The sequence below is a fragment of the Diceros bicornis genome, chromosome 13, assembly GCF_020826845.1.
Source record: "Diceros bicornis minor isolate mBicDic1 chromosome 13, mDicBic1.mat.cur, whole genome shotgun sequence".
NCBI classification, from domain to species: domain Eukaryota; kingdom Metazoa; phylum Chordata; class Mammalia; order Perissodactyla; family Rhinocerotidae; genus Diceros; species Diceros bicornis.
The window spans coordinates 48,395,042-48,420,665 of NC_080752.1; the positions used below are offsets into that span (position 1 = coordinate 48,395,042).

Genomic DNA, 25,624 nt, shown 5'->3' on the forward strand with positions numbered 1-25,624 from the left:
CAGCACCGGGGGAAGAACGCAGGGGCAGAGGCTGCAGGCCGGGGCCCCCTTCCAGGACACCCTGAGTCTCTGCTCAGGGGAATCCCTACCCCAATCCAGCGGGGCAGAAAGGGCAAGAGGCTAGAAGGCAAAGGGCCCTGGCTTCAATCCAAAACTTTCTAGCTCTGTGACCTTGGACACGTGACCTCGCTGAGTCTCAGTTGCCTACAGTTACTTGAAGATGCAAAGGAAATAATAAGTGTAAACGCCTGGCACGTAGTTGGCACTCTGCGGAGTACTTGTCTTTTCTTCCTCAAACCCTCCGAGTTCCGGAAAAGTCACCTTAAGGGGTGGATCATGCTGGAGAGGGATCTGCAGTGCTGTGTTTGTATGTGAAAAATTAGCAAGTCTCTGTGCAGCAAGCCGCATGTTGCCAGCAGGCTGGGGGATGGGGGAGAGTGGGGAGGACCTACCACCTGCCTTATAAAACCGGGGCAGCTGAAGTTCGGAAAGCTGAGCCCCCCACTCAGAGGGAAAAATCAAAGCCAGATTGTTCCTCCCTGTTTTTCCTCTGTGTTCCTTGACGGTACAGCCATACTGCCCTGGGATCTCAGAGCTGCCTGGCCCAGGGGGTCATGACAGCCTCCTGCTGTGGCCTCCTGCCATAGCCTCCTGCTGGGGGCCAGCCTGCAGCTGCCTCCCTTACTGATCAGCTGCAAAGGCTGAGACTCACAGCCCCTTGGAACCTCTGAATGGAGCCGTGTGCAGCCGTCTGCACAGAGCACATGCCGGGAGACTCCTGCAGAGGGGCAGGAAGGGCAGGCTGGACCGGGCAGGCTGGGGCGGGGGAGGGAGGCCCTTCCAGGTGCTTCAGCCATGCGAGGTGAGAGGAAGGACACAAGCAGGATTTAAAAGCTGGGAAGCTGGGAAGCTGGGCCTGCTCAAAGTCTTTCACGCCAAAGGTTTCTTGTAACTCTATATAAGGCCCCAAGAGGGTAAGGAAGTTAACTGAGGTCATACAACTAGTTCGCAGCAGAGCTGGTATTTAAATCCAACATTGACTCCTAAAGCCATGCTCTTTCTCTTACTCCACACGGCCTTCCTTGAGGTTCAGGGGTGAGCAGGGAGTCCTGGGGATCTTTCCCAGGATGCTGGAGGGGAGACTGAGATGTGGTCCCTCTCTCAGCAAGGTCTGCAGACCTGGGCTCAGGGACCAGAGCTGGAGGTAGGGCACGCCAAGCCCTTGCTACCTCCCCACTTGAGCATGGACACCTGGAGTCGTGGCATCATGGGGAAGCGCTATGGGCATCCAAGTAGGAGGATCAAGCCCACTGGGGACCCAGCATGGGGCTGGGAGTGGTCAGCACCCAGCCTGGGAGTGAGCAGCCCAGATGCCCCTCCGACAAACATCCGCCAGGTCCACCTGCCACAAACAGCCTCCAAGGAGGTTTCACAGCCACCGCATAGAGCTGGCAATATAGAAAGCAGGAAGGAAACCTGGGGAAAGGGAGAAGCATCGGGCAGAAGGCGCATTACCCCAACCCCCGACATGGGAAGCAGCCTGCACGTCTCAGCGGCAGGTCATAAGAACACAGCAAGACTCCAGTCTAATTTTGGGCAAAGCTGAAAGCTTGAATCAAGGGCCGAGGCCTGCAGCTCGGACTCTCCTGGGATATGAGGAGGAGTGGGTGGGAGACGCAATCCTGGAGCATCGACAGTGCAGAGTAGGCAGAGGACGCTCTCTGCCAGCTGGGACCCAGGACTGACTCACCACAGGCCCGCCGAGGGAGGACAGAGAGGACCTGCGACTCAACAAGAGAGAACCAAAGAGTCACATGAATGATGGGGATGGGGCAGAAAATGAATTGGAGCTCAGAGGAGCAGAAGAGAGGGGACAGATCAGGGTTTTGAGTCCAGAGAACAGGGTCCAACTTCTGGCTTGGACATTTACTAGGAGTATGAGTTTTGGCAAGTTTCTTAACCTCTTAGAGTCTTAGCTTTTCCACCTGAAAAACAGGGATGGTGATATACTCTTTACAAGAGTTTTGCAGGGATTAAATGAGGTAAACACATGAAACCCTTAGTACAGTGCCTGACACATGGTAGCTCTTAAAGATGATTACACTCCTGAAGGTATGTGAAGGCAGGAGGGAGCCAGGTCTTCAGAGAACAGATCGATTGCACCAGAGCCCACTCAGAGAACAAGGAATGATCCCAGGAGTGGCTGGCCTAGGATCTGCAGAGTGAGCAAAATGGGAAGAACTCATCTGGAGAGGAGAGTGTGCAGGGGAGGAAGAAGCTAAGCCTCTGAGGCCCAATTTCTCCATCTCCAAGATGGGTACAGTAATACCTAACTCTCAGATGGTGGTGAAGACTCAATGAAACAAGATATGTGATGTCCTTCAGCACAGGAACCAACCAGCTCATAGACACCAACAAGAGATACTTGCTTGTTTATTTATCTTGATATCCGTCCTGTTGCCAAAGGGCTCTGAGACCAGGCAAGGTGAACCAAGGTGCCATATGCCTTTCTTTTTGGTGATAGAGAGATGAGACTGCCATGAGGGCACTGAGACTCTAACATCTCCAAGGCTTTATTTATTCAACAAATTGTCAGCAAATCTTTATGCCTGTCTGTTGCCAGGACCTTGGCTAAGCACTGAGGATTCAGAGATGATGGGACAAGTTCATTCTCTTCAAGAGTTCACGTTGGGAGAAGGATGCTAGAGAGGCTAAGTGGCTTGTGCCAGTGCAGAAGGAGCCCAGGGTGGGTGGCGGGGGAAGGGGAGGGAGGGCAGAGATGCCACCACATCTCAAGGTTTCGGAAAGGAGACAGTCATAAGACTACACCAGGTAGACAAGGAGGTGAGGCTAGACTTTAAAGACAGAAGGTTGAGACTTTCTGGTTCAGCATCACAGTCAGAGGGCTTATCACAGAACCTGGCACAGAGTAGGCAAGCAAAAACATTTGTTAAATAAATTAATAAAGTCCATTAGGAGTCAGTGTGCTTCATTTTATGTAATAGATGTGCTTGCCCAAACTTGTGCTTAAACCATAACCAAACATATAAGTCAAAAATAACCCAGGAATTTCTATGTCAAGAAATTCAATAATGGATCCACTCACAAGAAGAGGATCATTTGATAATGGGCAAAATTCTACCCCCTCCATATTATTGCTCTGGACAGAGTTCTTTTTAGGCTCAGTGTGGCTCTCAAACTTTAATCTGCTTCAGAACACCTGGGAGAAGGGTTAAAAATACTAAATTTGGGCCCAATCCTCAGAAATTTTAGATTTAGTAGTCTAGGGTAGGACCCAGGAATCTGCATTCTCAAATGCCTCTCAGGCAAGTCTTCTGAAGGAAGGAGTCGGTCAGTGCATCACAGTTTTGAGAAACAAGCGTTGAGTTCTAAAGAGTACTTTTTAAAGTGGGAGCTAATAGAGATAGATCAGAATCTTTGGGGCTTCTACAAGCTGCCATGTCTGGCTACCTCTTCTCCCCTCACCCTGCCTGTCACAAGACAGACAGACAGACGTCCCTTTATTTCTGGGGAAGACAATGAACTGTTGAAAAAGCCCATTTCCTACTTAACTCTTTGATGTTCTTCATAATCTCTTTTTCAGAAGCTTACCACACTCCACCAGTTCATGGTTCTCCACTTGGGTGCACACTAGGATTCCATGGGGAGTTTTAAAGGTACTGAAGCCTGGGTCCCACCTCTAGACGTTCTGACTTGGTTGGTCTGGGGTGTCGCCTTGCCATCCCTGCTGGTCTAATGGGCATCAGTGCTACATTCACTGCACTAAATCCTACATCCCAGTACCTTTTCTCTTGCCCAGAGATCAATGTCAACAGACTCCTCTGCTGTCTCTGTGTCTCTCCCTCTGCCACATCTCCAGTGATCAGAGAAGGAATCTGGAGAAGAAAGATGAATCCACATGCAGGACTAGCCTTTGAGGATGGAGGCTGCAGGCTGAGGATTAAAAGGGATCCCCATCAGTCACCGAGTTCACTCCCAGCCGTGGGAAGTCTGTTCAGCACCCTCTGATTGTCTTTTCTCCTGTCTCCCCGGGTTGGTAGGCAGGAGGCAAAGAGCACTAGAACTCCCGGTGGGACAGGCTGCCGGCAAATTGATTCCGCCCCAACGGTGGGGCGGGCAGAGTGAGCAGTGCCCATCAAATCCCTCACCTCCTTATTGCCAGGCGGGTGTGCTGCTGCTCAGAGAAAGTGAAGGGATGGCTGAAACTGACGTGGCTGCAGAAATTGACATCAGGCGCCAGACAGGTATTTGTTTAACAAACCCACTAATTTTAACCTCTGTTTCCCAGACCATAACTCTTTTGAAGGGAAGGAACAAAAAAGAAAGTGATATTTAACGCATTTCTATTTCTGTGCTACACAGTCTCTCTCTGAGGTTGCAAGTTGGAGCCTAATTGATTTCTTAGTCAAAAGGAAAAAAAAAGACAAAAAGCTAAAATAAACAACAGAGAAACCTAACCTCACTCACGTTGCAATCAAACCTCTCCAGCTCTGTCGACTGCTGAACTTTTGATTTTTAAAGACTGGCCAAGTGACTTGCATAATTTAAGATCCTTTCTAGCACTGATCAGCCTGCTCTGGCCAAGCAGTTTGCTGATTAATTATTAATCAGACTGAGTTTAGGATGAGTAATCAGCAAGAGTCAGGGCTAATTTGCAAATGTCCCCCAGGAAGGTTATTACTTAAAATACTTGGCAGAGAGGCTCCATGTTAACCTTTGCAATTAGCCACAGGACATTGTTACTGGCGAGGCAGAAGCAGATCTCTCCTCCAAACAAACCAACTTGAGATACCTACTAAGTGCCAAGCCCTGCATCTAGGGCTTTTCAAGGTTCTGCAGGCAGTGGCGGGGGAGGGGAAGGGCACAGAAAAAAGACAGATACATAAGTAAGCAAGAAAATATTGGGTATGGAAGAGCGCCTAAAATAAAACAAGATGCTGTGACCGAGTGAGGTGTTACTTTAGATTGTATGGACAGTGAAGGCCTTTCTAAGGAGGGGAAATTTAAATTGAACTCTGCATTTCAAAAAAGTTAGGTCTTTTTCTTTTTTTTTTTTAAACTTCGAAGGAAGAGGATCTTAAGCCCTGGGAACAGCTAGTGCAGATGCCCCAGGGGGGAACCTGCTTAGCCCATCCAAGGGACAGGAGGAAGGCGAGTGTAGCTGGGGCACAGTGAGTGGGTAACAGGAGGGAAGACAAAGCTGGGCAGTGATCCGATAGCGTAGAATCTTGTAAGATTTCATTCTAAGTGTGATGGGAAGCCACTGGCAAGCCTTAAATGAGGAAGATGTGATTTGATGTATAAATGTCAGTCACTCCAGTTGCTGTATGGAGGACAGATTACAGAAGGAGTAGAAGATGGGAGACAAGGCCATTGAGCAGCCAGAGATGCTGGTGGCATAGAATGGGAAGAAGCAGCTTCCTCTTGGGCGCAGATAGAGGTAGAGAAGGCTGGGAGAGGACAGACTGGGGTGAGGAGGGTGAGCAACAACCCAATGTCCATGGACAGATGAATGGATAAACAAAATGTGGTCTATACACACCATGGAATATTATTCCGCCTTAAAAGGGAATGGAATTCTGATACACAATGTGGATGAACCTTGAAAACATTATGCTAAGGGAAATAAGCCAAACACAAAAGAACAAATACTGTATGATTCTACTTATACGAGGTACCTAAAGTAGTCAGATTCACAGAGACAGAAAGCAGAATGATGGTTACCAGAGGATGGAGGGGATGGGGAGTTATTGGTTAATGGGTATGGAGTTTTGGTTTGGGAAGGTGAAAAAGTTCTAGAGATGGATAGTGGTTTTGGTTGCACAGCAATGTGAATGTGCTTAATGCCACTGAATTGTACACTTAAAAAATGGTTAAAATGGTAAATTTATGTTATGTATATTTTACTGCAATGAAAAAATAGTCTGCTTGGAAGTGTTCATTTTGAGATTCCTGTTTATATATATGAAGCCCTGAATATCCATCAGGGCTGGACATTTAAATTGAGAGCCACTGTCATATAGATGATATCAAAAGCCAACCTATGATTCGTTGAGGTTACCTGGGGAAGAGGGCAGATGGGGGAGAAGAGGGTCCCCAGACCCCCTGGGCAGTCCACATGTAAAGGTTGGATAGAAGTCGAACAGTGGAGGAGACAGCAAAGAGACTGAGAAGGAATGGCCACAGGTAGCTAGCTAGCTATATGGTTTCATGTTAGCCAAGAGAAGGAAATAGTTCAAGGCGGCCAGACAACCAGTGTCAAGTGTTGCCAAGAGGCCAAGTCAAATGAAGATGGAGAAGCAACACTGGATTTGGCAACCTGGAGATCAGTGACAATCTTAACAAGGTCAGTTCTAGTGGCAGGCGGGGCAGAGGAAGGGACCTGTCTCAGCAATTGGTGGTAGCTCAATGGGGCTTAGTAATGAGGGAGTGTGGTACGTGCTGTTTAGTGCTGTTCGTGTTTTGATGGTAGATGGTAGATTTTACAACATGTCTCTATGCTGTTAGCAATATTTAAGAGAGAAGAAAAACAATTAATGAACGCAAAAAGGAGGAGATGAATTTAGTAGGGAAGTCTTTGGGAAAGACAAGATCTGTGCATAAAGGGAGGGGCTGGCTTTTGACAGGAGCCAGGACACGTTGTCTACTGAAACACCAGATGTGAGTGGAGATATTGGCTCCCCAACCATTTCATCTGCTCATCCGCATTTCCTGAGTCCCTTGTGGCTAGGCTATACCACATGACTGTTTCTGGCCAATGAAATGTGAGTTGGAAGTAATGTGTATCATATCTGAGTTGGGGCAGTGAAAACCCCATGCTAGATTCTCCACTCTCCTTCCCTGCCATGACACTGGAGAAAGCCACAGATTCCAGATGGCACAGGTACAAGATGATGGGACCTCCTTAAGCCTGAAGACCCACCTGCATGACTATGTGGATCAGTGACCCATGACAAGCATGTAGCATGAGCACGAAATAAACCTTTGTGGTGTTATGCCACTGAGTTTTAGGGTTAATGAAGCTCAAAGAAGGAAGTGGCATGAGATGAGGCTGGGAGGTGGGCAAGGGATAGATCAAGAAGAGCCTTGTGTGCCCTATCAAGGGCTTGAATTTTATTATTAGACAATGGAAGATGATTGAAAGCTTTTGCCTGGGGCTTAGCATGTCAGATCTGCATTTTAATTAAACCATTCTGGTAGCAGTGAGGAGGATGAATTGGAGAGTGTCAAGAAGCTGGGAGATGGGTAAGGAGGCTATTACAACCCACAAAGAACAAAAGATGATAGGCTGAACTGGGGGAGTGCTAGCAAGGATGGAAAGATATGTGATAGGAGGTACATTGGGAGAACTTAGCAATTAATTGAATGTGGCTGGTGGGAGAGAGGGATTAAACAAAGATGATTCCCAGATTTTTGGATGACTAGGTAGAGAGAGTATGGTGACATAAACTAAGAAAGGGAACAAACTCTGACAATTTTAGGAGTCAGTTACGAGTGAAGTTGGGACATGCTGAGTTCGAGATATTGGTTGGACATCAAGCTGGACATGTCCAACAGGTAGTTGGCTCTGTAGTTTGATGCTCAGTGGGGAGGCCACGCTAGGGAGCCAGATTTGGGGTTATAAACAAATAGGTGGTATCTGAAATCAGGAGAGCAGGTAAGATTACTCAGGGAGAATGTGTGGAGTGGGCAGAGCAGTAAGGCAAGAGCAGAGCCTTGGGGACACCAAAGGAAACAGAGAAGAAATAGTCAGAGAGGTTCAAGAAGAATCAGAGGGAATAGCATGAAGGCAAAGAGAAAGGAGAGTTTCAAAAATAGGAAATAACCAACAATGGAAAGGAATGCAGAAGTGTCTAGTAAGATGAGACCTAAAAACTATCTTTTGGATTTGGCGTTGGAAGTGGTGGTGTTTGGAACGGGGGGTGGTTCTCTGAGAATGATCTTAATGTGAATGTTTTCAGGGGAAGGCTGGGGGTAGAAGACATGGTAAAGTAGGTGAAGAATTAATGGGGAGAGAAGACTGAAAGGCAGCCAGTGTAGACCACTCTTCCAAGAACTTGGAGAAGTTCCCAGAGATGCTAGATTTGTACTCCTCCATGCAGGCTCCCCGTTCCGTTCAACCCAACCCTGCCCTCTCCCCAAATGATGAAATCTACTGAGTTTAACAGTGATCACTTCGCCATTTCATCAGATTGTCAAATGCTACTTTTCTACGTGAATCCCGCTTCCCTGGTGTGTCTGTAGATGTCACATACCAGCCACTGGATGAAGAGAAGCTTGGCTTAAAACAAATATAGGCTCAGGATTAGAACCAAGGGCTTAGGTTGGTCTTAGGAAGCCAGAAGAGCTTGAAGGAGCAAGAGATAGGCAAAACCAGCATGAAACATGGGGTAAGTGAAGCCAAGAGTGAGGGAAACAAACATTTGTGGCCATGTGTGAAAACGGAGACCAGGATTGGGCCTTTGAACATTCTCAATGAACTAATATCATTCCGGAAGGCAGGTCTTGCCATAATGAAGGGCCTCGGGAAGGGCCCAGAACAGCTCCTTCCATCTGTCTTAGTGGCACCATCAGGCATCTGGCAGCTCCTTGAGAGAGGCTGAGGACAGCATCTTGTTGTCTGGTGCCCTTCACGGTCCTGGCACGGGCCCTGTGCAGACGAGGTACTTAGTACCAACCTGTTGCGTGCAGTCAGACCCACAGAGGGCAGGCCAGCTGCCCGACCTCAGCTTCCCACGCACAGAACTTTGCCAAATGGCAAGCTCTAGCAGAGCCGCTGTGCAGACAACGGACAACTGGACAACTGCGGCTCACTTCCTGCTCCTTCCAGCTGCGGCTTTTGTTCACTTCTGAGAGTACGTTCTCACCGATGGAGGCAAGGAAGTCACGCTGATACTCTGTGGAGAGTGTGGGAGCCCTGGCCTTCGCTCTCCAGGCATGTGCTGCCAGCAGCGTGCTAGGGCACTAATCCTTTCCTGCTGTTCGGCTGTGAGCTTGTAATGCTGTTTCCAACTCCGAGAGATACGGGAGATGAGATTTTAAAGGGCTGGTTATTTATGGCCTGGCTCCTGATGGATACAACAGATGCAATTTCATGGGCTCCATCAGAAGAGAACAGCTTCTCGGGGTGGCTTAGAGCATTGTGATGTAGCAGGGAAGGAGAAGGGAAGCAAGGGCGTCACAAACCCATAGGAAGGTGGGCGGTTCTGAGTCTCAGCTGGAATAGGCCCACCCCCTTACCAGCTCAAGGGGCCTGGGTTCAGCAGCCTCAGTCATGCACCATCTCAGCTGTTCCCTAAGCATCTCTGCCAGCTTGAGACCCTGACCCTACCTTGCCCCTGACATTCAAACAGGCTGAAACCCCAGAGGACAGGCATTAGGCCTATGCCACTTCCATGTATGAAGTTCAAGGGCAAATGGGGCACTGTCATGATGGGCCTTTCCATTTGCAATCCCTCTGCCTGGAATGCTGATCGCCGGGCCCTTCCCATGGTGGCTCCTTCTCAACAGTCAGGTCTCAGCTTAAATCCTACCCCCTCAGAGAGCCCTCTCTTGACTCCTTTATCTTAATAGGGTCCCCACTGGTATTATTCCCCACCCTGTTCATTTCCTTCATGGCACTCATCGCAAGTGTATTTTACATTTATTTTGTAATTATTTTATTAATGTCAGCCTCCCCCAAGTAGACCAGAAGTCCCACAAAGGCAGAGGCTTTATCTGTCTCTTCCGCCATTGTATTCCCAGCGCCAAACCTAATGTCAGACAATAGAAGGGCCTAAGTAGTTTGAATGAGTGAATTATGATGGAAAGATGTGGGTAATAAAGATGGAGATGGTAAGCCTGATCATGATGATGACGGAGATACTGCTGATGAAGATGATGCTGGTGCTGATCCTGGAGATGACTTCTCAAGGCCCTGCCAGGGTATTTTTTGAACACCAATCTTTTCAGGCACAGCTACTGATTTCCCCTGACTATCTCCACCAGTCTTATCCCAAAGACTGTGTATCAATGACATGCGAAGCTGTGTCCCTATATCCAGGCTCATCTCCTTCCCTCCTGTGGCCTTGTCTTCCCTCTCTGTGCCCATTTTGTGCTGGGGAGGCCTGCGAGCCCCACCATCTCCCACTCCACCTCAGCCCTGCTTCTTCCCCTGTGTTCCTCTGTTTAGTAAATGACCCGACCACAGCCATCCAGCCAGAAACTTGGGAATCATCCTAGACTCCTCCCCTGCTGCATTCTTCTTTTCCAGTGAACCCCCCAAATCCAGCTGATTGTGCGTCTGAGATGTTTTCTGAAGTCACCACCTCCTCGCCATCCCTTCCCAGCTGTCAGAGATCAAGGCTGGATCATCTCTTGCCTGAGTGGTCACAAAAAAGTTTTACAGCTGGTTTCTGAGCCTTCTAGTTGGACCCAATTAAAAGTCAGAAGGATTATGTTACTTCTCCACTTAAAACAGTCCAATAGCTTTCTACAGGCTGTGGAATCCTCTCCTGGATCGTGAACATGGGCACGAGGTTCTTCATGACCCATGCTCTTCCCGTGCTCGTTTCAGGCCTTATCTCCTGCCCTTGCTCTCTTGCACCCTGCACCCCACTCGCAATGCACCAAAAACATTGGGGCTCTTTTCTGCTCCAGGCTGATGGCAAATGCTTACTCACCCCTCAGTTCAACCCAAAAGTCACCCCCTCTGGGACTCATTTGTCTGAGTCCTCCCAGCAGCTCCTCCTTCATGTTAGGAAGATTGACAACTTTTTTGGAGGACATCCTTTGTTTTTGTCTTCCCAATGACCTGGTTTTCCTTTGGTGAACTACCCCTCCTCCACTCCCAGTCATGAGGTTTGGGTGGGATAGATGGCGACATGACCCCGGCTTGGCCAGTGAGAACACCCTCTGGCTATACTGGTGTTGAGAGCTGGGCACGTGACTGAATCTGGTCCAATCAAGGTTCATTTGAGGGCTTTCTTGGGAACCATTAGCTGGGATTGCTAAACCAACAAGACAGAGGGAGCTGATAGTGGTCACCTTTGCTACTGCATGGGGAAGCTTGTTTGAGAATGAAGCCAACGCACAGGAGAGCAAAGCCCATGGGAGGGAGAGAAACAGATTCCGAATGATGTTACTTGCATTTCTTGATCCAGCAATGCCTGAAGCCAATCCCTGGACTTTTCAGTTACAGAAGCCAACACATTCCCATTTTAGCTTGAGTCAGCTGGAGGTGGGTTTCTATTTCTCGAACAAAAGGAATCCTAGCTATTACATTCCTCTTTTCAGTCCCTATGGGAACTTCTTTGCACCTCTTAGAAAAGTCCCTAACACACGATATTGAAAAGCATTTAATTATGTTCTGCCTCTTACCCCTGACCGTGACTTCATGGATCCAGCACAGGGCACAGCTATTACAAAAATTTGTGGAGCGAATAAATAACTCCTTGGGAACGAGACTATGTTTTTGTCTCCCTCACACCTAGGACAGCCCAGTTCATAGCAGGCTGTCAATAAATGATTACTGAAAATAAATAGGGGAAAAGTAACAAAGAATGTAAATGATCTAAACCAATGGTTTAGTATATGTGAATGAATAAATAAGTGAATAGTTATTATTAACAAATCCCCATGGGCATGCTGTTCTCATTCTAATTATATCTGAATCTAATGGCGCCTGAAATGTCTAGTAAAAAGTCACTGAGATCAAATGGTTCTAGTTGGCTCAAATTCCACGTGTAAAATGCTTAATAATTCAAACAAGGTCTTTCAAGAGGAGGAAGAGTATTACTGGCAAAATTTTCAAACTGAATGAATGTGTGTAAAGTAGCTTGAGTTTTGTATCCACATCTACAAAAACAAAGCCCAAACATGAAGGGGAACGAAGTAAAGAAAACCCTCAAAGCAAAGGAGGGGTGAGCTAGGGAATTGAAGGATGAAACTGAAACAGGGTGGTTGCTGGATCCGGAGAGTCGCTGGAGCCTGCTTTCCAGGGAAACTATCTTTTCAGAAACAGCCGCAGTCTGTTGGGCGGCCCTGGAGGGGAGATCTGGGAGATCCAGGTGGTAGAGCAGACCTCCTTCTATTCCTTTCCAGGCGGAGGAGCCGCCGAGGCTCAGAGGAACACGGCAGGGCCCCAGGGTGGGCGCACGGTGGGGAGACTGTTCCCAAGAGAATCTCTGGGACCATGGCCTGGACCTGTGTCTCAGCGATCAGGGAAGCTCCCACTTGGGACGGGTGGCAGAATGATGCTCTCCCCGCCCCCTCATATCCCATATCAAAATGGCACCCACCCTTCAAGACCTGTCGCAAATGCAACTCCCGACTGGAGGCCGTGGTCTCCACCCCAGGAGGGCGTCCTCCTCTGAAGCCGTGGAGTGTGCTCTCCTTTCTTTCCTACTTTAAATATTTGGTGGGGGCAAGTCTGTCCCATGATGTCCATGGGGACTTGGCTTGAGGGTGTGGGGACATAGCGAATGGGCAGGCAGATCCCAAATGATCAGAGTGAAATGAGCAAAGAATGAAAATTGAAGTACATTGAAGAGGGCAAGGAAGAGGGGCCGGGAATCACCGGCAGAGACTGACCCACAGAGGTGACAACCAAGACGATGGGGGGACGGTTCTAGGGTCTACACAGAAATCCCACATGTGGGAACGAGCTTTGAGCTCCCTCTCCCATACACTCCCCCAAAAACACACCCCTGTGGCTGGCACTTCTACTGGCCCCCAGGAAAAGGGTGGCTTCAATTCTGAGTGCAGGTCAGGCCCTGCCTACCCCCACTGCTTCGGGAAGAAATGCCATCATAGGGGAAGGAGAGAAGCAGGAAAGAGAAGGAGCAAAGGAGAGAGGAAGGCCCAAATGAACTCTGCAGCCTCGTCGATCACAGACAGCGAGAGTGTCCCAGGCAGAGACGTCCCTCCCTGCTCTGTCCCGTACAGTGGTCTCGTGAACGTCTTTTCCATACTCTCTGCCCCTTCTCCCCAGCTCGGCAGACCCCTCAGGGCAAGGGCTGTGCCTGACTCCCAGTGGAGTGCCCCCTGCTCCTGGACCTGCACAGAGCAGCCAGTGGTAGCTGCTTTTCTAACAAACCAGCTAATTGGCCAGTCTGGGGCTGGGTCCAGGCAGAGAAGAGGTGATGCTGCCCACAATGTACACTCTGGGAACACAGTTTCAACAAAATCACTGCCGCCCTTCTGACCTTTGCAAGGGTATCCTCCAGTCTGACCCAGGGGCTCTCTACCAGTCCCCCTCACCTGGGTTTCCAGGCAATTCCCTGGGAGCTGGATCAGCCGGAGTGATCAGGCTGTGCCATTCTGCCTGGTGAGATGCCACTGGGCTGGCAGGCTGGGAAGACGGCCTCAGTGGGATCACCAAGAACAGGGCTGATGAGGCTCTGAGTTGCTGGAGATGCCTCATCTTACCCTTTTGCCCTCAAAGAGTGAGCCCCTGACTCTGGTCCCTATCCCAGGAGAATTACACCTCCTACGAGCCAGGCAGCAGTTGACACGTTCAGCCCTTTCCACACCCTTTCTAGGTTGGTACGATGGGGCCCATTTTTCAGATGTGGAAACTGAGGCTCAGAGAGGTTAGTAAATATCCCAAGATTATACAACTATGAAGAGGTGGATCTGGGCTTTGAGCCCAAGCCTATCTGACTCCCAAGCTTGCTCTGTCCTTGGTCAGATGCCAAGATGCGGGCTCAATGCTGAATCCTGGAGGGACAGCACAGACCTCTTCCTTTTCTTGGAGGGGACACCTGGCTTTCTCTCCTTCCTCGTAGCCCAGAGGAAGAGCCTGGAGAGACTCAAATGGAGGGTGTCGAGCATGAAGCAGAGGGAGGAGGGGAGAGATTCCGGGTCTAGTGGCTTCTCAGTGGCTTTTAATTCACTGATTTTCTCCACAATGGAGAGGCCAGCTCTGAAATGAGCTGGCAGTCACTTCTATTGATTACAATAACACGATCCGGATACTCTCCAAGGATCCAGAACCCCGGGTTTTAAAACGGTCTTCTGCATCTCCAGGCCCAGCCCTCTGAAAAGTCCAGAGCCCTCATGAAGAAGTTGAGCAACGACAAGAGAATTTTCCTAGACTTTGAGGGAAAGGAATGGGGGTCCATGGAGGTCACAGCCAACTAATCGGGCCAGAGCAGAACAAAGACCCACCACCCCCAAGAAGGATCAGTGAGAAAATCTAGGCCCTAAATTGAGTCCAGCGAACTAGAGACAGAAGCATGTATGTGTAAGGGGGTTGACTTGGTGAAGTGTATATGGCGGTGACTTGGAGGGGTGTGTGTCAGGGGTGATTTGGCCGTGTGTCGGGGGTGGCAGTAATACCAAATATACTGTCTGGATTGTAACTCTCAGTCAATTCAAACCCAGCTTTTGCTCATGGTCAATCACACACAAAAACAGCAATTAACTTTAGGGAGAGTAAGTCTACAATACTTGGAAATCTCTTAACAAGTCAGAGTTACAGGGTTCAGTGCTCACCATAGTAACAGCCTTTTCCTGTTCAAAACGTGTGTTGCCGGATTCCCAGAGGCCAGTCATGGACCAGCAAAAGAGGAAGAAGCAGTCCACTGGCTGCTGTACATATATCACGGGACTCTGTAGTTACGGGCATACACCGCTGCTGATGTGTGTTCCTCCACCGCTGTCTCTCATTATGTCAGTGCAAGGTTGCCAATTGATTCTATCCTGCCACATTTTTGGCTTTGACTCGTCCTTTGTTTTATGAAATAATGTTCTGGGGAGTTGGCAGGGTTTTTTTTCTAATATCCCTATGTGGCAAAACAAAAAATTATCAACCCTATGTTCACCCAATTGTTTGGAAATATTACTAGTCCATAAAATCCAAACAACTGGAACCCCTAATTAAAACTGTCTTGTTTGGGGCCGGCCCGGTGGCATAAGCGGTTAAGTGCAAGCGCTCCGCTGCGGCGGCCCGGGGTTCGCTGGTTCGGATCCCGGGCGCGCACTGACGCACTGCTTGGCAAGCCATGCTGTGGCGGCGTCCCATATAAAGTGGAGGAATTTGGGCACAGCCCAGGGCCGTCTTCCTCAGCAAAAAAAGAGGAGGATTGGCGGATGTTAGCACAGGGCTGATCTCCTCACAAAAAAAAAAAAAAAAAAAAAAAAAAACTGTCTTGTTTGTATCCCACTTAGGGGAGGAGTAGAGTGTGGAAACTGAGTCAGGGACATTCCATGCCATCCCCTCCTTTTGGATCAGTGGGAATCTGCTATCTGGTAAGGGAGGTAGTGAATTTTTTGTCTCAAAGGTGTTTCTGTCTTCTCAAGAGGGGAAGGGATGCCCAGTTGTTCAAATTTATCTTTTCTAACAGGATCTGCTGTTTTTCTCTGCCTTGGCACAGAACTCAAGAGATCATCCTAAAATTTTAATGTATGCTGATAAAGGCGGTATCCTCATAAACCAGCAGCATCACATTTTCACGGAATCCAGGGACCCCCATATAGGAGACGGGCAGGGGAGAGGGTGAGTTCTTTACACATATGTCTTGATCCTCCAAGTTTGTTTATCCACAATTGTTATGCAAGTATAAATTAGAACGAGAAACGCATCCTCCCTGGCACTGGCAACGCCCACCCTGTAAATAATTATAATTTAATCTTAGAGCAAAGGGTTCTGAATGACTCCCCTAATGATTTCCTCTGCTTAATTCCTTCCCCACTGAGTAACTTAATAGGAAAAGGAATACTGTTTCAGATTTGTTTCACTCGAGAAGTTTGGACGATGTGTAGACTCACACCTGGGGGAGGTAGAAGTTGTGGGAGGCCGTTGGGCCCACGGATGAACAAGTGAGTCGAAGAGGCCTTGGGACTGGAAGAGAGGGAACTGGCAAGGATATTCATCTTGGTATCTGTTCATAGAAGTGAAAAGTTGGGAACAACCTAACAAGAGATCTGGTGAGTACACTATGTCAGTCTTACGAGGGAATGCCACACAGCCATAACATCCTCCACAGGTGTAGCATGATGTGGTGTGCTGTTGTGGCGAAGAAGATGGGCTTACAGGTCCAACTAACCTGGGCTTGAATCCCAGCTCTGCTCCTTACTAGCTGTGTGACTTCGAGCAAGAGATATAACCTCCCTGGGCCTCATTTTCCTCATCTGTAAAAGGAGGAAAATTATGCTACCTATTTCATAGACTTTTTATAAAGATAAAATAAAATTATAGCTGTGAGCTTAGAACCAGCCAGCCACATATTCATAATAAATGCTCAATAAATAACACTATTATCACACCCATGGTGTTTTAGAGGTATCTGTAATGATATAGAAAAAATTTTCATGATATAATGAGAAGTTAAAAATACATAACTACAGATATATTTTAAGATACTAATTTTGTAATATTAAAATATATATAAATAGCCAGATAGCTTGATCTAGGTGAAGCAAAAAGGCCAAAGGGGAATATAACAAAATTTTAATGCTTGTTCTTCATTTCTCTATACTTTTTAATATTTTCCATGTTTTCTATAAGGAGCATATGTATTATATTTCAATCAGAAAAATAGGTATTTTACAAAAAGAGGCATGGGGACAGAGGGTCTTCAGGCTGGGCAGGTCACTGGGATTCCAGTTCAGGGAAGGGTCATCTAGACTTTCACCCCAACTGCTAGCTCCAAATGCCCAGCCGTTGCCCCTAGACCTGTTTACAGAGCATCAACGCCCACACGGCAATTTTAGTCTTCGGTTCACATGTGTTTCTCTCAATGCCCCATCCAGGGTGGTAAACGACCTGGCCAAGTTTACACGACAAGCTTGTGACACCAAGGTCTTCTGACTCCCAGGTCAGCTCGCCTTCTGCTGCACCAGTAAATTTGAGTTCTCCGGGCCACACTGGTCCCCAAATCTCAGAGTCTATACTTGGGAGGAGTCCGTTCCCACTTTATCCCTCTCAGATAGTCATACTTTGCTCCTACCATGGGTTTGTCTGATTTTCTCGCCCTCAAAGGACCACGTCTTACTCAACTGGTGCATCTACCACGTAGCATGACCTGGTATAAAAGAGTGTTCAATACATGTGCCCCGGCCTCCCGATTTCTCCTCCTCCCCCCTTCCTCCTCAGCCCCACTGACCGCTGTGTCTCTGTCTCTCCTAGGCACTGTCCCTCCTGGACTCTTGCAGCCACCCTCCTGATGCTTCACTCAGAGTCCTCAATGACACCTCCTCTGCCCTCGTCCCCAGGCACTGAGCCCTGCCTTCCCGGGCACTGGGCAGCAATGAAGGCTGCAAAGATGCCCCGCCTTGTCTGAAGCACATCTGGACACATCCTTCTATTGGCTCCTGACGTGCTGACACAGGTCGCCTGATGCCCTCATCCTGATCACACAGCCACAAGGCGCATCCAAGAGAGTGTTCTAAACACTGCACTACCACCCTCAAGGCTTGTCACTCAAACGAGAAGCTGAACTGTTCCTTACGCCAACCTCATGGGCATGTCCCATGGGTCTACGTCTGGGAGACTACAAGCCACCAAGGCTGGTGAATCTTCAGTCACCCCTCTCCTCCTGAACCCGTGAGCATCGAGAGTCTCCATGGAGGGTGGAGCGCACCAAAGAAAAGCCCGTGCTTTTCTGTAAAGCCAGGACGATAGGGAGAGGGGTAGCCCTGCCCTTCAGACACCAAGACATGGTGCCTTTCCCGTCTCAGGGACCTGAGAGTGGGAAAAGCGATTGCCACCTAAGGTTTTATTCCAACTTCATTGGATGCTATGAATATGTCTTCCAGAAATGGAACAATATTTCAAATCACGTCACTGAGACCCTGTCCACATCCTGAGACCAGAACATTTTCAGTCTTAACACAAGTTACTCGACCGATGCCCACTGTAAAATTTTCCAGCAAGGACATGCTTCAAATCGGATACCAAAATCACTGTAAAAATTTACCCCGGCTCTAAACATATGCAGTGATTTCTTATTGAGATGAGAGAAAACTCTCCCACAATGGGTGCAGGCAGCAGCCACGGGGCCTTCAGCTGCAGGTCCAGGCGCCAAGGACGAGGAGCATCCCAGAAGCCACATTCAAAGGGACGGGGGAGGGGTGGGGACAGTGTGCTTACCAGAGGGAGGAGCCTTCGGTCCCAGTGACTTCCAGGAAGTCGTAACCATCCTCCAGCTGGAAGTCAATAAAGACCAGAGCGATGGTGTCTCCCAGTTCGGCCAGGATGGTCCACGTGCAGTCGGCATTGTTGTGGTACTCCGAGGGGAAGTGGGGGCTGGAGATGATGCCGCTCTGGCCCCGCAGGGTCCCGCCACAGGCATCGTCCGCTGTGGGCACAGAGACAAGAGGCTCACGTGAGTTGGTCTGGTTCCCAGGCCCTGGCACTCGTCATGAGCTTCACCCATGAGAGGCACAGAGCGTCCTGGAACATGATGCACAGACAGGAGGGGCCAAGATCCTAGTCTGAATTGGCTTGATAATAATGATACCAAGCACATCCATAGCCCTTACCATATGCCAGGCTCTGTTCTGAGAATTTTAGATGTTATTTAGAATTATTTAGATTTAGATATTATTACCAACTTCCTCATTGAAGAGATGAGAAAACCAAGGCACAGGGAGGTTAAGTAACCTGCCTGAGGTCACACAGCTAATGAGCTGGGATTTGGACTCTGCCATTCAGAGCACATTCTTAACTGCTATACCACATTACTCCGTGATGACCAGGAAGGAAGGAGAACTCAGCTGTCACATTTATTTCCACGGTCACAACTGCGGTGAGTAGGATGTTTCTTCCCTCCAGATCTCACTAAACCTCAGATGTGATGGAACAAAACAAAAACTCAGGACAACTCACTGGGGCATTCCAGGTCCGTCAGAGCCTGGCTGGACCTCCGCAATCTTTCCTCTGCCCCTTGTACCCAGGCCAGCTCTGTTCCAGCACTGTGCATGGTCAGACCTCCCGCCCTTGCTCACACCGTGCCCTCTGCCTAAGATGCCCTTGGTCCAGCAACACTTCTGATGCCTGGAGACCCAGCTCCAATGCCACCCTTTGGTAAAGTATCACTCTCCCAAGCTTTTAGTAACTGGTCTCTCTTCTGTGCTCCCGCAGCAACGTGTCCGACCTCGGATACTGTACTCCACGCTGTCCGAACGACCTGTTCACATGTCTGTCTTCCACTCTAGGTTCTGAGCTCTGCCGGGAATCCCCAAGGGCGGGGACCATGTTCTCCTCATTCCTGTGGATGCTGCTCCAGCCTAAATTCCAGCTGAGACTTGATACTGAGAAAAAACGATCTGAGGAACATGCTCAGACCTATGATAGTCATGAGCACTGGCTTTTGAATGATTGCAGACCTCAGTCTGAATCCTTCCCCTGCTGCCCACTAGCTGGGTGACTGAGGGGGAGTTGTGCAAACTTTTAAGTCTACCCTCCCGGAGCCTGTATGCAAGTAAGTGATTATCATACACTTAGCATATGCTATATTAGAGATATGGACTAAAATGCAACGAAAGGAAAAATGCAATATCAGGGTTGAAATGTGTATCAGAGGCAGCAGAGAAACAATAATATAAGCTAATTTTTATTGAGTATTTAAACTACGCCAGGCACTATTCTAACTACTCTATCTATTTCATATAATACTTACTATGACCCTATGAAGTATCATTCCCATTTTACAGGTAAGGAAACCAAGGCACAAAGAGATTCAGTTATTTGCCAAAGGTGACACAGCTCACAGTGATTAAAAGAGCTGGAATTCTAATCCTACAGTCTGATTCCAGGGCCTACACTCTTAACCAATACACTCTTCTCTCTCCCAGGAGTACAGTTCACACTTTGAGGACAAAGATAAAGCAGCAAATTACTTTGCTTGGGTGAGTAAATTTGGGAAAGCTTAACAGAGGATGTGCCATTAGAGCTGGGTTTTGAAGGATGAATAGAAGTTCACTAGATAGAGAAAAAGGGAAGGGCATTTCAGAGAAGAGGGAACCAAATGTCATAAGCACACAAGCACAGGCCTGTCTAAGATGAGTAGCTCTAGACAGCTTATCACAGAGTGAACAGAGAGCAGGGGTGGGCAATGGTACTGGAAATGTAGGAGGAGCCACATGACAGGGAACACTGGACCAAAAAGATTTGGAAACAGCAGACTATATTGGGAAGAAAATGGATTTTGGGATCAGTAAGGTCTAGATTTGAATTCAGGCTCCACGATTTTCCAGCCATGTGACCTGGGGTTTATTTCTCTAAGTCTCATTTGGCTTCTCTGTACAATGGTATATTGTGACGACTGAATGGGATCATTAAGGTGACAGTACCTAGCATGAGCCAGTGATTGGCATAAGGTGGATGCCTGGCATATGCTAAGTTCTCCTTTTCTTTCCACTTCATCCTGAGGATCAAAGGGAGTGAAGAAATATGATTACGTTTGCATTGTGGAGAGATGGCTGTGGCTGTGGCTGTGGCAAGGAGGGGGTCTGAGTCGGGGGGTGGGCAGGATGCTTTTGGTAGGACACAGTCACCAAAGTCCAGGTGAGGCCAGATGAGATCCGACCTAAGGCCATGGGGATGGTGAGAAGAGGACTTATTGGAGAGATATGTAGGAAATAGAATCTACAGGACTTAGTAGTTGGGAGGGATGAACTCTGGTGTCAGCAGGAGCATCTGGATGGATGACAAGTGCCATTTCCTGTGGCGGGGAGCACCCTGTGGTGTGGAAGCAACCCGGAGATCAGTGTGGACACCAGGGCCGAGTGTGGGGAGGACGCCCTAGAGGAGAGATGGAGCAGACAGTAGGATACACAGAGCACTGTGGGATGGAGATAAAAGTGAGCTCCTTCAGTGGCCTGAACTATTCTTATTAATGTCATTCTACAGGGTCAAGGTCTATGTCAAGAGGATAAACCCATTTCTAAATGCCAGCTCTTGGGTATGAGCACAGACCCGAAGGGGCCACACTCAGAATGTTTCCCTCCCACATCCATTCACTGAGCACCTACTGTGTGCCAAACACTGGGCGAGAGCCAGCACCACATCATGAAAAGCCTGAATTCGTCCCTGCCCCTAAGTGTTTCTTAGAGTGGGGGCGGCCAGGCAAACATGCAGTGCCCCCAGAATTATTATACCTGAGGAGTCAAGGCACAGCAATGGCACATGGACGTAGGGGAGGCTTCACAGAGGAGGCAACATTTGTGTTGAGGCATCCATCCACCCACCTATCCATTCATTCATTCATTCAACAAATGTTTACTGAGTGCCCACTACATGTCAGGCACTGTTCTAGGTGCTGGGGATTCATCTGTGAATAAAACCAAGGAAAATCCCTACCCTCACGGAGTTCACGTTCCATCAGTGGGAAACAGATCATCTCCGAGATAAACAGGTAAACCCTCTGCTAAATGAGGTGGCAGTAAATGCAGGAAGATGGCAAGTGTGCTGTGCTGGGAGTGGGGTACGGACATTTCAGAAGGGGGGTCAGGACGGCCTCACTGAGAGGCTGACATTTGAGCAAAGACCTGAAGGAGAGAGAGGGGAAGCCACGTGGTTATCTGGGGGAAGAGCATTCTAGATGAAACAGCAGATGCACAGGCCACAGGGTGCAGAGGCCTAGCACGGTTGAAGAGCATCAAGAAACCTGAGGGGCTGGAGCACTGGGAGCCAGGAGGAGAGCGGCAGGGGACGAGGCCCATGGAGGGCCTGAGAGGCCACTGTTAGGGCTTGGGCTTTTACCTGAGTGAGAGGAGAAGCCAGTGGAGGGCTCTGAGCAGAGGATGACATGGTCTGACTTGTGTATTAACAGGATCCTTCGAGCTGTTGTGTCGACAACAGACCATAGAGGACGAGGGCCGAAGCAGCAGGGCTTGTAGAGGCTACTGCGATGGTCCAGGTGAGAGATGGTGGTGGCTGGGACCAGTGAGATACAGTCAGAGTTTGACTATGTTTTGGATGCTGAGCTGGCAGGACTCACTTCCATTGAGAGCTGACCGCCTGGCGGGCTCAGGGGAGAGGGTGTCCCGGGCAGAGGGAACAGCGAGAGCCAGGCAGCTGAAGTGGTGGGTGTGGTGTGTGTAGGGACTTACCGTCAGGGCTGCCTGAACTCTAAGGGAAAGGAAGAGATGGCAGAGCCGGGGGGGCAGGAAGGCAAGGGCTATACTCTAAAGGGCCTTGGATGCCAAGTGAGGGAGCTACGTTTCCATCGCCTCCTCCTCCTTCCTCCCTTGCTACCCCCAGTCCAGGTGCCCAGGCCCCCGCAAGGGGGGAGGGAGGGAAGGTAGGCAGATTTCCTTGCCTGGTTTTAAATCCAGTTCGATGGTGCTGTTGATTTGTCGTATCAGGTTGCATGGTATTTCCACTCCGGGTGTCCCTCTGGCAGGAGGCTGTGAAGTCTGACATCAGAGGCAGAGTTTGTCTCCTTCTGATGTAAATAACTTCACCGTGACCATTACCAGAGAGATAAGCTACAGGAGCCAGGCAGCAAGTGCGAGATTTGTCGTTGTCGTTCCCAGCAAGCTCCGGGCCTGCTGGTTCCCAACAGTCCCACACTGGCCTTGTCTACACAGGTGAAACCATCTACACCTCTAGCCAGGATGGCTTAATCTTGACTGACCCAAGGTTAGGAAAATCATGGTGAAAAAGGAGTGGGAGTGTGCTGGGGGGAGAAAAAAGAAGGGGCTCTTGGCAGAGGACACAGGGCACTCCAAGGAAGGGGGCCTGATGGGCACAGCGTGCTTGGGACGGCCAGCTCTCCCCCGCGGTGAACCTGCAGGATGCACGAGCGAGTTTTGGGGGTGGACACTGAAGGGAGGGTAGAGATGAGCTCAGAGGGGCCGTGACGGTCTTGCTAAGGGGTTGGATGCTCCCCTGCAGGTGTCGGGGAGCCTCTGTAGGCTTTTCAGCAGGGAGTAAAAGCCCAGACTTGTTCTAGAAGGATGACTCTGTTGTCCACATGATGGCCGGGTGCTGTGGCGTGGGGGTGGCGAGGGTGGCAGGTGAGGAGACCAGCAGTGAGGAGAACAGTGAAGAAGCTATTCTGGTCATCAAGGCCTGAACCAGTGGCAGTGGCAGCGGGAGGGAAGAGAGGGACCAGAAGAGAGTCAAGAGCCAGGCTGGGGGAGAAGCAAGAGGATGTGGTCTCCACCCTGGAGAGGGCAGTGAAGACAGGAGGAGGGAAGAGGACGCCGAGGTCTCTAACGGGGCGCCAGGGCTGACGATGATGCTGTTCCAGTGAACAGGGGCCCCAGAGGAGAGGCAGCTCTGGGGACAGTGAGGGCCCCTCCTCCTCTGCCCTTCCCCACCCCCACGCTGAGTGTGAGCTCCTGAGGGGTAACCAGGACCCGGAGCCTGGAGCCTGAGAGGCCAGGAGTCAGCAGGACGAAGAAAGAACTCGCTTCATGGGAGTGGAGAAAGGCCGGGGCCTTGACACTTTAATGAGCAGCAGGCAGAAGCAAAGGTGCCTGGAAGGAGGCTGAGAGAGAGCAGTCCGCGGGGAGGGGAGCTCCACGGTGGAAAAAGCGAGGGGGCAGTGTCAGGGGTGCAGGGACTCTGAGGACTGAGGACCAAGCAGGCCCCAGCTACCCTGCGTGGAGAAGTCTCTAACCAGGCCCACGGTCCACCGTCTCCTTCAACCTGGCCTGCGGATCTAGGGGGACAACGCATCAGCGGGGAACGCCAGAGAGAAAGCAGGTCTCGGGGGAGAGAGAAGGACCACCATCTCCTGCCTAGTTCCTGTTTTAGAAACCCCACTAGATACCCTACACTGTTCTCAACCTCAACTGACGAGGATGTCCTCATCCTCGCCTCCCACTGAACTCGGAGCTCCCTGTCTTGGAGAGAGTCAGCACTATTCACCCTGTGCCTCATGCCAGAGGCCGGGGGACATCCTCAGCTCCCCCCTCACCCGACACCCAGCCAGTGACCCTGCCCGTCCTTCTAACCGGCCCTTGACTCGGTCTCCTGTCTTCACCGCATCTGCGCTACTCTATGCCAACCGCCAGCTGGGCTCCAAGTCACGCCCAGCCGTGAGGCCTCCCCCTGGTCTCCCAGCATCCCTTCTGCCCCCGCCCGCCCATTCCTCACCCAGAGGCCGAGTGATCCGGAAAGCTCAGACCTGATGTCGCCACCCGTCTCCATCAGAACCTTCAATAACTCCCGCTGCCGCTCAGGATAAAGGCAACTACCCCGAAGCTGACAAGGACCCTACAGGGGCTCGCCTCACCCCAGTCTCTGCCACCTACTTCCTGCCACCACACCGGCTTCCTCTCGCTTCTCCTGATGTGCCAAGCATCTCCCTGCTGGAGGACCTTTGAAAGTGCTATTTTCTCTTTCTAGAAACTTCTTCCCTACCTCGTTGGTAGGGTAAAGGGTAAAGAAGCCTTTAGGACCCAGTCTAACTGTCACTCCCTCAAGATTCTTTCCAGAAATAGAATACCCCTTCTCCCCACCATATGCTTTCAGAGTACCACATACTTTCCCGTAATTAATTGATCAATTATGTAATTTATTTAATATCTAGACAGTAAACTCCCTGAGGGCAGGGGTCATGTCTGTTCCGTCCCCAGCATCTACTACATTTCTTGGTGTACAGCAGGCACTCAATAAATATCTGATGAACAAATAAATGAAATAGGAAACTGAAACTCAGAAAGGTTAAGTGACTTTATGAAGGTCACACAGTAGGTGGCACAGTCTGGATTCCAGTCTCGCTGGCACCGGGACTGTGGTCTCATCACTACATCACACCTCTCTGCTTGACAGCAAAGCCATCCCGAGATATTCAAACTTCCCAATGTTAGTCAATGACTTCTAGACTGTGCCAGAACTGAGGACTCGGGAGCTTGAGACTCTGTGGCCAGAGCCGCCAGTCTGCTCTGCAGATGGCACCTTTGCCGCGTGCGTCTTCCCTGCCTCTCGGGCTCCTCTGACACCCTTGTTCCTGAACCATCCTGTTTTGATTGAAGATGCTGTAAAAGTTGTTTGGAGATTTTCTCCCACTTTAAACAAGGCATCATATTTCATGGTTACAACTTCAGAGTCATAAAACATAACCTTCAGCTGACACCACAGTCCTGAAATATTAATTTACACTTTCTCCTTCCCTGGCAATGGGTGTTTGGCACCGCCATTAAGTCATGTATATTCTAAGGTGCAGGTGTGTTAGGCTGATAGCTGCCTTTCCAAGTTTACGACTTTATTTATGATCGACTTTAAGGTTCCCTGAAATTTCTTCAATTAACTTAATTTTAGAGAGCTATCCCTCAGCCTTCTTTGACGTCTGTTAACTCTCCCATGACTCACAAATTTCAGGTGGGGATGGGGGAAGCCGCATCATATGCCTCCCCCACCATTTCAGGTCAACTCCAGAGCACAATCTCAGAGGCCTGGAAGCTTTGGGGTTGTTGGTATTGAGCTTCTGTTGATTTCCTCCCTTATCAGGAAGTGAAAATCCCACTAGGCCCTGGGGGAGAAGCCGCCATCTTATAACTCAAGAGCAAGACAGAGGGAATCAGGGCATGAGTCCCCCAAAGCCGTAGTGTCCCCGTTTTCTTGTACTATGTAGCTCTGCGTCCCTGGCTGGGGCCCTAATAGCCTGCTCAATCTCATCAATCCCTTCTCTGGGGGCTCAGGATGCTGCCCCTGTATCCTTGG

General features: G+C 49.5%; 1 protein-coding gene across 2 annotated transcripts in view; it reads right to left on the bottom strand.

Annotated features, from left to right (window-relative positions):
• The window catches only part of CSMD2 (CUB and Sushi multiple domains 2), a 606,380-nt gene that overhangs the window by 376,570 nt on the left and 204,186 nt on the right, over nucleotides 1-25,624 (bottom strand). For both annotated transcript variants that reach the window (XM_058553610.1, XM_058553609.1), the window contains exon 5: nucleotides 18,095-18,302. In XM_058553610.1, coding sequence (XP_058409593.1) covers nucleotides 18,095-18,302 — 208 coding nt within the window. The remainder of the gene's footprint in view (nucleotides 1-18,094; nucleotides 18,303-25,624) is intronic.